The sequence below is a fragment of the Bombina bombina genome, chromosome 9, assembly GCF_027579735.1.
Source record: "Bombina bombina isolate aBomBom1 chromosome 9, aBomBom1.pri, whole genome shotgun sequence".
NCBI classification, from domain to species: Eukaryota; Metazoa; Chordata; class Amphibia; order Anura; family Bombinatoridae; genus Bombina; species Bombina bombina.
Genome location: NC_069507.1, coordinates 74,919,884 through 74,934,946, shown reverse-complemented (window position 1 = coordinate 74,934,946; position 15,063 = coordinate 74,919,884). Strand labels below are relative to the sequence as shown.

The window sequence follows — 15,063 nt, the reverse complement described above, 5'->3', positions numbered from 1 at the left end:
ATTAATAAAAACCAATGGTTTGGTCTAACAGCAGTGCTAGAGCTAACTGCTACAGACTTACATAGTGCAGGTGCTGCAGTTCCGCCCACTTGTCAAAGAAAAAATAGTACAATTTTAAAGATAGGCTGCCGACGGATCAACATAACCACATAAAATAATGTACGCTTTTTATGGAAAAACTGGGTTTACACTGCTTTTACACATGTTTTGCAGAACAGACACATTACTGCCTTAAAGGGACATAAAACCCAAAAATGTTCTTTCATGATTCAGATAGAACATACAAATTTAAACAACTTTTCAATGTACTTCTATCAATATTTCTTTGTTCTCTTGTTATCCTTTGTTGGCAGCAATATTTCCGGTTATGTAATGTTTCAGACATGTGCACGCTACATATCTAGATATCTCTTCAGGAATAACATGAGAACAAAGCAAATTTGATAATAGAAGGACATTTTAAACTTTTTTTAAATTGTATTTTCTCTCTGAATCATGAAAGAAATAAATGTTTTTTATGTTCCTTTAAGCATTGACTTTACCATCACTTTAAACGAACAGTGCACAGTAAAACTGGATTCCCCTTAATGTATTTCTAATGACCAGCCGAAGAGTATAAAATCTATGAGACATCATTTAAGTTTATTTTTTTCATGAAATGGCTGGTTTTGTTCTCTGAGCTTGCAAGAAGATCAATTCTTCTTACCTTATTACTCTTTATACACACATACAACGCCTCTATATCTTATACTTGGAACAATTGAAAAATCACAATTTAGTACTTTTCTCTCATACCCCCCACTGCTAGAGTAATTTCTTCTCCTGGTTATGTTTACATAGATTTTCTACAGCCAACACTTTATTTCTATAATGCTCAGTATATGTGGGGATACAATAGGCAAAAGCAGCTATTTTAAATGACAAAATAAAGCCAAATAATTAATTTGTAATCAATTGAATACTACTCTCCAGCAGGTAAAATAGATAATTGAAACACATTAAGGGGAGAAATATTGTTTAAAACTTAGAAACCAGTAAGAACATTTAGGAGCCAGACATACGTTTAGGAGCCAGACAATGGCATTTCTATATAGATATATGGAGAATAATCCAACAATTTAAGAGCCAGGGGGTAAAATTCTAGGGGAGCGAATTATTAATCTTCGAATGGAGCTTGATGCCCCTGTTTCCGCGTGAGCATTCAGGCTCGCCGGAAACAGCAGTTATGAAGCAGCGGTCTAAAGACCTCTGCTCCATAACTTGTCCGCTGCCTCTGAGGCTGCAGTCTTCAATCCGCCCGATCCTATACGATCGGGCTGATTGAGACCCCCTGCTAGAGGCCAATCGTATCATGTCCGTCCGCACTTTAATAAATCGGTCCCTAGGAGTCAATGTCTCCCTCCAGGGTTTTTCAAGCCACGTTTTACAGTACTCTATTGTTTTAAAGTGTATTTTACTATGTTAAAGGGACATGAAACAAGTTGGGATAGAGACAAAATATAATAATACAGTATAAAAACCCTTATGTTTTTGTAGCTTAACACTGATAAGGGGGTGGATCAGACTACTCCAAACAGCTTGGCTATGTAAGTTATTTTGCTTATTCTTGTTTTTTTTTTTTTTAAATACTTGCCAGCAGTTTTTAAACTATCTTTTTATGCAAACTATTTTTTACATAATTAGACCTTTTTGGATATGCACAGATCTTAACATGTTTTATGGCACTTTAATATATCAGTTAAGTTTTTCACAAATCAGCAGAAGAGTGAGGAAATACACAACATACCTTCCATGACATACACCAGCGATCCCACATCTCCCTCCTTGATAATGCAACTGTCTTTACCATATTCAACTGGATACATACAGTCCACAATCTCTTGGATCTGCGATATTTCCAGATTTTTCATGAAGTCATTGTCAAGGATGGCTTCTTTAATTAAATCCTTGGATCTGAAACAAGACACAAAATATTTAGACATATTCCTGCCATGAATTATAATAGCAAATAGTAAAAGCACACCGGGATACTCTAGTACAGAAAAGCTGTCAGAGATTCAAATGACTTTTCATGCATTTTTTATAGTAACGTCGGAATCTATGAACTATTAAATCTGTAACTTACACACAAAACTCTGAGAGTATTCATCAAGATATTATAAAGTTTCTGAAAAGGTTTTAAATTAGTGCATAAATATTTGAATACTGTTGATTATATTAAAATTTGTATTGGCAGATTAATGCATTGCCAGGTAGTCAGTAGGGATGAGTGAATGTTTCACAACATTTGAAAAATGAAACAAATTTTAACACATTAATTTGTTTGTTTCGAATTTCAAATGTTTGTGCAATATTCGGTTTTCGTAATAGTATTTCTAATGTTTTCTTTAAATTTAATATTTGAATAATGCAATATTCGAACTAGAAAAAATAGAATCAGTATATTTGTTATAGTATTTCTAATGCTATCTTTAAATGTAATATTCAAATGAAGCAAATTTCAAACTAAAAACATTTGAATCAATATATTTGTATCTATTATGTATCAGTTTTCTAAGTTTTCTCCCATATGAACTATTGAACTTCTGAATTATATTTGTTAAATCAAAATGTCACATTTTAAATTTCAAATGTGGATATCCGATCTAATTATGAACATGGGACTGGTAACAAGAGTGAATTTATAGGTAACCAGTTGTAGAAGCTGATTAAAAAGCTACAAGCAAGTAATTGTAAACGTTGCAATGTAAGCATGAACTTATCCCTTACTGGAAAAAAATGTTCCAGCTGTCCCTTTAAAGGGACATTAAATTAAACATTTTCCATCCATGATTAAGATAGAGAATGCCATTTTAAATAACTTTCCAAATTACTTCTATTATCTAATTTGCTTTGCTCTCTTGGTATCATTTGTGTAAAAGCATACCTAGGCAGGCTCAGGCACTACTGGAGCTTGATGCTGATTGGTTTCTCTTGTTACTGGCTCACCCAATGGGGCATATTTATCAAGCTCCGAATGGAGCTTGATGCCCCGTGTTTCTGGCGAGCCTGCAGGCTCGCCAGAAACAGCAGATATGAAGCAGCGGTCACAAAGAACGCTGCTCCATAACCTGTCCGCCTGCTCTGTGCAGGCGGACAGACATCGCCAGAAATCAACCTAATCGAGTACGATCGGGTTGATTGACACCTCCCTGCTGGTGGCCTATTGGCCGTGAGTCTGCAGGGGGCGGCGTTGCACCAGCAGCTCTTGTGAGCTGCTGGTGCAATGCTGAATACGGCGAGCGTATTGCTCGCCATATTCAGCGAGGTCTGTCGGACCTGATTCGCACTGTCAGATCAGGTCCGACAGACATTGATAAATAGAGGCCAAAACCTCTAGTAATGAACTACCACTCATTTAACCAACGATAACAAATGAATTAAGCAAATTTGATAAAAGAAGTGAATTGGAAAGTTGTTTAAAATTGTACGCTCTATCTGCATTGTGTTGAAAAGGTTGAAAATGTTGGCTTTCAAAATGTGACTCAAGGGAAGAAGAAAATGATGTCTCAATAATTTAATTTAATATTTTTGTTTAGCGTATTAATCTCTCGACTGTCAGAAGGACAATAATGCGAGGAGACCCCTGCAGCTTTGCAGGATTCTGTTGGTACATTTGTAAAAATATACATATGGCTCCAAGCAAGTATAGAGTGGTTTACATTAAGATTCCTGCCTGCAAAAATGTTTTACTTGAAATAGTGCATAATCAGCGCCTGTAAAATAATAAATGATGCTCATTTCCTATGCTTCAGATCCCTTTTCAGAACAATCTCACAACTCCTGTGGCTCTACACATCTCCTTGGACTCAAAGCTTTCTCACTCATCTCTAATGCGTCCGAAAGCTCATAAATGTGCCGTTTGGAAACTTTTATCAAGGGACTCTCCCATTCTGTGCTAACACTGCTGAGAGGGAACGCTATACATAGAATTTTTTCTCTAAGCTTCCAGAAAGATAGATGCACCCTATCAGAATAATACTGTGAGCAATTTAGATTTTGACACACAGCCTATTAGAAATCATTGCTTTATTGTTTCAGATGTAAATGAATCAAACAGCTTTATTTTTGCAATGTTATCATACACAAAACAAGCGTGCTTACAAGTGAAACAGTCAATATAAACAGAATGTAACCCATAAATGATTTAACATTGCTTTTTTTAGCATTGTCCTTCTACTGTATTTAACAAAGGTGTCATGAGACTGAACAAATCTTGCAAGACAGGTTAATGATCGGTCAGGCCTGCACAACATGTACAAAAAATATAAAAACAAAAAAATACAGATATGTGTTGTACTATTGCAGCAGACAACAACTATCATTTTATTTTAGGGAATAGTGAAGTTGAATAAGGAGTTTTAAAAAAAAAACTGATTTAGCTATTTTTGAAGAGTAACTTTATTATATAAATGTGTCTTCTGTGACAGACCCCAGTGAATTGTATGTCATTTTGAATGTGCAACACACTGTGTAGAAGCAAGAGATGCAGATTGCAGAACTATGAAATTCTGATGTTGTATTATTAGGTCTATTCACAAAACTCTCTAACTGATATTTTAAAGTTGATTGGAAAATATAAAAATCTGATGAAGTCAATTCAAGATCCGTGCTTCTTGTCAGTCAAATTTAAAGGGACACTGAACCCAAAAGAATTTATTTTGTGATTCAGATAGAGCGTACCATTTTAAGCAACTTTCTAATTTACTCCTATTATCAATTTTTTTTCTTTCTCTTGCTATCTTTATTTGAAAAAGAAAGCATCTAAGATGGGTTTTTTTTGTTTAGGACTATGGACAGCACTTTTTTATTGGTGGATGAATTTATCCACCTGTCAGGAAGAACAACCCAGGTTGTTCACCAAAAATGGGCCGGCATCTAAACTTACATTCTTGCATTTCAAATAAAGATACCAAGAGAATGAAGAAAATTTGATAATAGGAGTAAATTAAAAAGTTGCTTTAAATTGCATGCTCTATCTGAATCACAAAAGAAAAAAATTGGGTTCAGTGTCCCTTTAAGGCTTTTCATAAACAGCTAAAAACATAAAATTGACCTTGGCCAATCTGGAACTAAACCAAGCTAAACCTACCAGTAGTAAAGGGTCATTAACAACTAATTTGTTAGAGCATGTCATTTTAAAACTAGCGACCCTACACCTCTATGTGTTTTACAAACCCCTACAAAGGGGTTAACACATAGTAGAAGTACTTCTTGGGATCCATGGAGCACTGCTTGGGAAACCACTGTTGATCCAATCAGAAGTGCTAGTCTCAGGACCTAGATGTGTAGCTAGCACTGCTTATTGGATTAGCAGCAGCTTCTGCTCAGGTCCAGCTTTGTGGGTCCCAAGCACTACTTCTTCTATGGGGTATATTTATTAAAGTGCGGACGGATGTGTAGCGTATCATGTCCGCCGCACATCGATAAATGCTGACAGCATTTGTCGGAAACACGGGGCATCAAGTTCCATACGGAGCTTGTTAAATTGACCCCTATGTGTTTAACCCCTGTGCAAAGGTTAAACACAAAGGGCTCCAAGTATGAAGCAACGTAAGCTGCTCTGGATCCTTGCGGTACAGGTTCACACCTGGGAGCCTGTTTCCCACAATGTAAGAAGTAGCAGTCATTTGCTCGCTCTTGGTGACTGACAGTCATGCGAGTGAAGGGGCAGGCATTACACACTCATCGAAGTGTGTAATGATGCATACAGGACAGCGGACGAACAGATCCAGATGCAGCGCAGGCATGTGGACAGCTTATCAAGTTTTATTGTAATATAACTGTAATTGTGATATATATTGTACAAAAAAACATCAGATATAAAGAAATATTTCTTTATGAATAAATAGAACATATTCTTCTATGTGAAGAATATTGGAATGTGAAATATTCATATTTTCATGTCTGGTTAGTGCACATGAGAATATGCGATCAGGTTGGCGCCAGAGTGGAGTGGTTTTTTTTTCCACTTTTTTTCTCTATTGACTTCTAAGGGAATTACGTGAACACACACGCGATATTGTAAGTTCAGATTTTTGTGCTCATCAGGTTAGCACACAGTTTACTTTCAACTCATAATTTGAGCGCAACCCAACGAGTGCAAAAAGATTAATTCTAGTGCCATAAAGGCTCAAGCGGGAGCGTTAATTAGCGCTTCACTTGTAATCTGGCCCATATTTATTTTATTATATTTACAAGTACATATATATTCTGCATAGGATTAATTCATTTAATTCAGTATTGAAAATTCATGATTTGAATTTGAGAAGCCAAAAACAAACAAACAAAAAAATAAAAATAAAGATGTTAATAAACTAAAGCACTGCATTACAATTAACTCACTTAACCATCACATTAATTTATTTTCCCTTGTCAAAATCGCTTAAGCATTTTCAGTTCTGCAAAGTACAAGGGGAAAAAAAAAAAATATGACTGTAAAAGAAATGTGGGCAAGAACTAATTCCGCTGTGAGTGATTATCTTTATTTATGTCATTAGTAGGCAACACCCCAATGGGATGACACAGAAAATGACAAGTACTGAATGATTGACTTATTTTAATATTTTTCTGACACTCTTCATCATTTTAAAGGGGCAATAAACTCAGTATTTAACCTCTCTTATGTTTAAAGGTACATTAAACCTTTAATACATGCTACATATAATGATAAATTCACCGCAAAGACTACCCTGAGAATACTATGCAGATTTAAATAAATGCTGAAACCTAGATTTTTCCTTATCTAATTTTGATGAGGACAGTTAGGCACATATATAAAACAGGCGATAACATGAACTGTGCAAAGAACGACTGTGTGAAATATGGCAATATTAAATTAGCTATAAAACAGCCATTATTAAATTACAGGAAAATTAGACAAAACAGTTAAAGTGAATGTAAACTCCAGGTCATTCGGTTACGCCATAGCAATCTCTCATCCAAATAAGGTGTACTTTAATTCATCATTTTCATTATATTTTAGTAATAATGACAAATTCTACCTTTTAATACTTTCGTTGTTTGCGCTATACCTCCGCCAGCCATATTGCCTTCTTGATTGACAGTAGAAGTAAATTTCATCTCCCAATCAAGGTTTCCCCCGGGGGGTTCAAACCCTTTCCTCATACGTCACGTGTTTGTTTTGCGCATGCGCTAGACTAAAAAATTAGTATTCAGTTGAGATGCGCGTTCATGCGACACGCATGCCCTGTAGCGTTCAGATTGGCAATTTAGCAACAGACATCAATACTATACAATTAAGTTGTAGTCTTAGCTGGTATATTACCTATTTTTTGATACTATGTTGCAATGTACTGAAAGCGGATAGTAGCGCATGCGCAGGTCCACATTTCAACAGGAGCACGCTTGGGAGATACGTATAGCGTGGGTGGGGCCGCTCTATATGTCACACAGTACTGAACTCGGAAGTGGCGACAGGCAGAAGTCAGAATGAAAACTGGATAAATTAGGATTATAAATATTATTGAAACGGTACTTTCATTAAAAAAAATTAGATAGCGGTTATACTAATTATAAGTACAGAAATGCTTAGGAGGCATTGTGACAGCGTAAGTTTACATTCACTTTAATGAAAGTATATTGCAATTTGTTTTACTACACATCATTAAACATTGTATATTGCAGTCTCAACTTGTTTAATATCAACGTAATTAAGAAAAAAATAATAATATTACAATATACATTAAAGGGACATGAAACCCCAAATTTTTATTTCATGAATCAGATAGCGTATGCAATTTAACCCCTTAAGCCTGTAGGACGTAGGTACTAGATCACAGGGTACTTTGCTCAGCATAACCTGTTGACATAGTACCTATGTCGATCCTTTTGTCTTATGCTGTTGTCCCGGCTAACAGCTTTTACAGCTAAGACCGCAGCCAGAGGCAGAAGGCATCTTCCTTCATATGGTAAAGAAGCACTGATTGTGGTTCCTTTACTATATGAAGGCAGAGCACCGATGCAGACTGTGATGACATGGGTGGTGTGGGAGGTAAGGAGGTTGGGAGGGAGGGAGGTAAGCAGGCGGGTGGGGGGGTGGCGCATCGTAGGAGGGAGGGAGGGGAGGAAGAGAGGATTCCTTACCTATAGAAAAAAGTGTTCAGTGAGGGATGGGTTACCTACACTATGGAAAGGGGTGGGGGAGGTCATATGGACAATCAGTTAGGGGGAAGGGGGTATTGCTACACTACAGAAACAAACAAAAAAAATACTATAAAGTGGATACTGGCAGAAAGCTGCCATTACCTAAGATGGTGGCACCTAGTGAGAGGGGGGAAGGTTAGCTAGCTGAGCTGTTTGGGGGGGGTGAGGGAGGTGGGTTCGCTACACTACAAAAATAAAAAAATAAATACTACTTCTAAACTGCATGCTCACAGACAGTCTGCCAGTACCCAATATGGTGGTGACCAGTGGGGGTTAGGGAGGAAAGAGGTGTCAGGTGGGAGGGTAACCTCTACACTACAGCTAAAATTAACCATACAAGTTACCTGATTAACCCTTTCAGTGCCAGGAGTTTAAGAAGTGTGGTGTGCAGCTGCACTAATCAGCTTTCTAATTGCCAAAAACAATGGAAAAGTCATGCATGTCTGCTGTTTCTGAACAAAAGGGACCAGCAAAGCTTTTACAACTATTTGTTTTATGACCACAGTAGTTGTGTGTAAATAATTTCAGAACCCCAAAGTTTGTGAAAAAAATTATAAAAAAAATTAATATGATCGCATTTGGCAGCAAAACGATACTATAAAATACACCAAAATGGGCCTAGACCACTGGTTTTCAAACCTGTTCTCAGGCCTCCCCAACAGGGCAGATTTTCAGCATTACCTTTAGTGTGGTAAAATAACAAGGTTTACTAATCAGCGGATTATTTCACCTGTGCTCCAGTTCAGATATCCTCAAAATCTGGCCCGGTAGGGAGGTCTGAGAACAGGTTTGAAAACCAGTGGCCTAGACCAATACCTTGGGTTGTCTACTAATAAAATAATAAAGTTTTGAAAGGTAAATAAAAAACTAAATCAAGGCTCTATTTCTGTTTAAATTGAGTAATAGCAAAAATGTTAAAAAATCTCTAGCACATTGTGATTGTTTTTCTCTAAAATTCTCAGCCTTTAAGAGGTTCAACACCATTCTATTTTACTTCCATTATCAAATTTTCTTTGTTCTCTTGGTATCTTTTGTTGAAAAACGGGGATGTAAGCTCAGGAGCGTGCAGGTATCTGGAGCACTAGATGACAGCTATATTTCCTGCCACATAATGCTCCAGATACCTACCTAGGCATCTTTTCAACAAAGAATACCATGGGAACAAAACAATTTTGATAATAGAAGTAAATTGGAAACTTGAATTGAATACACTGAATAAAAAAAATAAAATTTGGGGGTTTCATATCCCTTAAATTTTTTATTTTGCCTGATTTTGCTCTTAAATAAATTTTAGTACCTTTGTGCTTGTTCCACTCCCCCTCAACCCACCAACCAGAGAGTAGGGATGGGCGAATATTTTGCAACATTCGAAAAACGGCACAAATTTTAACACATTCGATCGTTCGAATCGAATTTCGAATGTATATATAACATTCTAACATTCGATTTTCGAATGTTCGGTTTCGAATTTTATGATTACATTCGAAAATATTCTTGTCGAAAAATTTGAATTTATATTTGTAATAGTATTTCTAATGCTTTCTTTAAATGTAATATTCAAATTATGCAATATTCTATATAGAAACATTTGAAATGATATATTTGTATCTATTATTTATCAATTTACTAGATTCCCTCCCTACCACATGAACTATTGAACTTCTGAATAGTATTTGTTAAATAGAATGTTAAATTCGAAATTTTGAATGTGGACATTCGATATAATTATAAACATTTGAATTCGAAAGTAACATCGAAAACTGTAAATAGCATTCGATTAAAGAATTTTTAAGAACATTATTTCTTATCAACATTCGGAATTATAATTTGAATTTCGGTAATAACATTCGTTCGAAATTTGAAAATTTACACATTCACCCATCCTTACCAGAGAGGCTTCCTACATCATACATAAGTATGGTGAAATTCACTGACCTTGCAACATTCTATACAGTTATTTGTTAGCTCTTAAAACAGTCTCATTTATATCCGACCCTAATAATCCATGGCAAGGAAGGCAAAAAAAAGAGATTAATAGCCATTTAAGGCAAAAGCAGTTTAAGATTAAAACAATCAAATGTCTACTGGAAATAATTTAAAGTTATGTAAGAAACATCGCAAACCACTCTCTTGAAACACAATTTTCAGGAAAGGCTGATAAGATCATGTGATACTTCCCAAATGAGGGGGATCATTTTAGGGAGCTTTTGTTTAATCCTCTTCAGTGCAGAGTAGAAATCTGACACAACCCTCTGTTCTGTGTGTAGGATGAGTTAGATTATTATCTCTGTGTACATGAACATAATAATGTTGCAAGAAATGAGAATATTTCAGTGGGTGGGACATAAAATGCAGAGCTATAAGATAGGGGTAGTGGATGCCGGTATGGGGCTACAAAAAAATCCCCTAAAGGCAAAAGCAGCCAGGCCAGCCACCCAGATACAGCACCAAATATGCATACTTGCCAAATGCCCTGGCTTTCCTGGGACAGTCCCAGTTTTGGGCCTACTGTCCCATGGTATATTTGTCCCCTTCACTCATGCAATTGGTTACATGAGAGCAGTTGAGAGCTTAACATGAGTGGCTGCACTGTCATTTGCAATGATAAATGCCAGGAGCGCACCACAAGCAGGTGTTCCTTAATTGGAAAACCTTGTCCACTGGCACATTGATAAATAGACCCCATGGTGACATCTTTTTCTTATATATCCTATCACAGATCCCTAATGTTTATTCCCTCTACTGCCATGACAAGCACTGTTTAAAATGGCAATAAGGATTCTTGGTAGCAGCACTTAACTACAAACAGAGTGAAATCCATTGCATAAAAATCAATTTGGATTTATGTCTTTAACTATAAACTATTTACTTAACTAGAGAATGAACATATTGTGTGCATATACATGAAAACACACTAATGTAGAGCTTAGCACATATTTATTCCTCTCAATAACATGAAATGGAACCATTACCCTTTAATTCATTTAAATGAACCATATAATTTTATAAGCAAAACCATCAACAGGATTCTTGAATAGTTTGCCAAGTTCAATATGTATAAAACCCGTCTGCATTTTGCAGATAGCTACGTAACATTTTGCATCGGCAAAAGCTTTTGATTGTGAATCAACAGAACATCACTAAAGAGTTTATCCCATGTGGCTAGCATGTTTCAATAGAAATTTAAACATATTGTGTTGTAGCACATGAAAAAGAACAGTCTTGTATCTGGAGTTCTGGTAGTTTAATATCCCTTCCTGATGTCACATGTCATCTCTGAAATGACAAGGACACCATGTAGTATGGACTCTTTTTTACTCCTATCACTAGTGACCTTTTGATCATAGCAAAATGATTTCCAGTGCTTTCCTTTGAACTGATTGAAAATGAGATGCTTGAAGCAATGCCATCATTAAAATAGGAATGATACCATTGTGCCAAGGGAACTCAGCTTTAAAAGCATGCAATGAATAAAGAGATACCCACATAAGTGCTTAGACTTGATTTCTACGCCTCATTTTCTTTGGTTCTGCGGATTATACATATAAGAAAACTTTCTTTCTTGTGCAGAATGGGAACTTAATAATGCAGTTAACTTGCATGAAAGCAATTTGCCACCTCAAAACAAATGCAAACATACATTCATTCATACATTTTGTTAAAGGGGCATAAAAATCAAAATGAATCTATCATGCAATTTTAAGAGACTTCAAATTACTTATATTATCAAATGAATTTGTTCTATTGGTATAATTTTTTTTAAAAAAAAATCATACCTAGGTAGGCTCAGGAGTACACTAGTGGGAGTGAGTAGTGCAATGCTGTTCCGCAGCTAACTTTATCTATGCGTTTAATTCCTTTGCAAGGATTACAAAAATAGTTATATGCAAGAAACAGTGGAATAAGAAAATACTCTAGTTGTATCCTGTTTAATTCCCTACAAATATATATAATATACAAAATAAATGAAGTAAATTGGACCTAATTGGACTTCACTGCTGTAGTCTGATTGGTGTATGTTTTTCTTTCATACAGAAAATGGCTTTGCATTTAGACTGGACATAAAAACACAAAACAAAATGTCAGCTTCCCCATTCTAAAGACAGAACCTTGCTTGAGCATAAAGTAGACAACTTGCATGACTTTCACATTCATATTTAAATATCCATGAGGATGCTATTTCACATAGGATCAACTTAAGTTCAGGTAACTCTTTTAACCTCCTAAGCACAGAGGACCAGTTTGATACTGAACTTCTCCTGTCCATCTAGTGGTAATGAAGAAGGACATCCCATAAGGTTCAAAAGCCCAGATATCTGCAGAGCGATCACTATGGCAACAGCCTTCACTTGATAAAGCTATAAGAATCCGAGACAAGGGAATCAGAAGTTTCAGTCTTATAACATACAGGGTCGTGAAAGCCATCGTTCAAATTTGTGTCTTTCTGTCTTTCAAATAAGAGGGGAATCATGCCTCTCTAAATAAAAAGAGATCATTGCTGAATATTTTGCACATAGACACGTTCTGAAGGAGAACCAAACAAAATGGCATATGGCACCTATGTCTGAAAAGGACCATAAGCATTTAAATGGATATGAAACCCAACATTTTATTTTGTGATTCAGACAGAGCATACCATTTTAAAAAAAAATCCAATTTATTTCTATTATCAAATTTGCTTAGTTCCCATGACTTTCTGTGTGTGTGTGTATGCCTATATGTGTATGTGTGCATGTCTGTGTGTGCACATGTGTGTGTGCATGTTTGTGTGTGTGAGTATGCACGTGCATGTGTTTGTACGTATGTGTGTTTGTGTGTGTGTGTTTGTGTGCATGTGTGTGTGGGCGTGTGCATGTGTTTGTACGTATGTGTGTTTGTGTGTGTGTGTGTGTGCGTCGTGTGTGTCTGTGATTAACCAGATTTTGCTGTCTAATTGTTTTCTTCGTTTTGATCGCAATATTTGAAATTAATTTAAACAGTGAGCATCTATTATGTTTACGTTTACAAACTAAAAGGTCACTAAAGTCAAAATTAAAGTTTCATGATTCAGATAAAAGATTGCTTTAAAAAAAAAACTTTCTATTATAATTCCATTATCAAAATGTGCACATTCTTTTTACATGCACACTTTCTGAGGCTCCAGCTCCTACTGACCATGTGCAAGATTGCACAGTATATAAGTATTTTCTTTCTTTGATTGGCTAATGGCTGTCACATTATACAGGGGAAGGGAAAACTGAATTAACGTTCAAATTTGCCAGAGAATATCCTACTGCTCATTTCACATTTAAAGTAAGTGTTATTACATCGTCTATTTATTGTGCATTTGTCAATTATTAAATTCTAAAAAATATCCAAGTGAAGGGCTCAGCAACTACATCAATAGAGAGAATTATCTGTAACATACAGTCATAGACAAGCTATAGGACAGTAATCCTACATAGCATTACATGACCATGCACAAGAGGCATGCATCTGCTTCATTTATTCTTTATCACAGGCTGCTTAATGTTTCAAAGCATTCAGGATGTCACCATTTAAATTTACAATCTATATTCTAGCGGAAGAAATATGTCTCTCTATTCTGTATTGTATCAGCATCGTAATAGAGATATTAACAGCCAGATGGTTATGGCAAAATAAGCCAGCAGTCATGACTTACATAAAAATGTCACTGAATGTCCTATATTCCTGACATTCTGTTGGAGGGATCATTTTGAGTATTGAGTTTTAATGGCTCGGAAGTCTAGACTCATTTAAAGCGTGATTACAGGGATAGACTGAAGGTTCACCTTCCAACTCCTTAGTCAAGGATATCAGTAGGATATTCTTACTAGCCGGCCAAAGAAGAATATGATAAATTACATGTAGGGATTTGACTGTTGTCAATTTCTGTTTCAGATGTCAGAAAACACTAGGAAAAATGATAGAATAAAAAAATGCAAATATCTGTTGCACATGCTAGAATTTTTTAATAATTCCCCAAATATATATCAAAGAGATATAAGACAAATTTCATACTGTTAAAAACAGTACATGAAAAGGATTTTCTCTGTGATACGAAAGTTCTCACATTAGAAAATACGATTGGCGATGGGCGAATATTTTGCAACACTTGAAATTAAAAACAAATTTTTATACATTTGTCCATTTGAATCAAATTTCAAATGTTTATCAAACATACTAACATTCTAATTTCAAATATTGTTTTTTGAATTTGAATTAGCATTCAGTAAAATTCGTTCAAATATTACAATTTTATTTATGCTTTCTGTTAGCTATAACATTCGGTTTCAAATTAATTGAAATGATTAAAAATTTCAATATTAGATTTTGATTTTAATTAATGTAGGTGATTTGAAATTTTAAGATTCAATTTTGAATGTTCTTAATATTTTGAATGTGTATATTTGAACTATTCCAAACCTTCACAATTGAAAGCAACATTCGAATTCGAAAGCAACATTCGAAAATAACATTGATTTTTTGAATTATTTTTTTTCTCATTCTTATCGATATTCGATTGTGTCAAATGAATATACAAAGGAATAAATGTTCTAACAGTCGAATTTTGATTTAGCAACATTCACCCATTCCTGAATACGATATATACCTTTTGCATTCAACAAACTGTATTATAGTGCATTAAAGAGACAGTAAAGTCAAAAATAAACTCATGAATCAGCTAGAGCATGCAATTTTAAATAACTATCCAATTTCCTGTTATTATCTCATTTGCGTTGTGCTCTAGGTATTCTTTTTTTAAACAGATTTTTATTGGAAGTTTAAAACATACAATTGCAAAGGTGAAGACAATAACCTGTTCACAATTAAGATAGATTACGGTTCAATGCGAGA

The 15,063-nt window shown here is 35.4% G+C and overlaps 1 protein-coding gene across 2 annotated transcripts in view; it reads right to left on the bottom strand.

The window, feature by feature from the left end:
- PRKG1 (protein kinase cGMP-dependent 1) overlaps positions 1-15,063 on the bottom strand; it is a 1,360,211-nt gene that overhangs the window by 1,050,856 nt on the left and 294,292 nt on the right. For both annotated transcript variants that reach the window (XM_053692228.1, XM_053692227.1), the window contains exon 2: positions 1,787-1,953. In XM_053692228.1, coding sequence (XP_053548203.1) covers positions 1,787-1,953 — 167 coding nt within the window. The remainder of the gene's footprint in view (positions 1-1,786; positions 1,954-15,063) is intronic.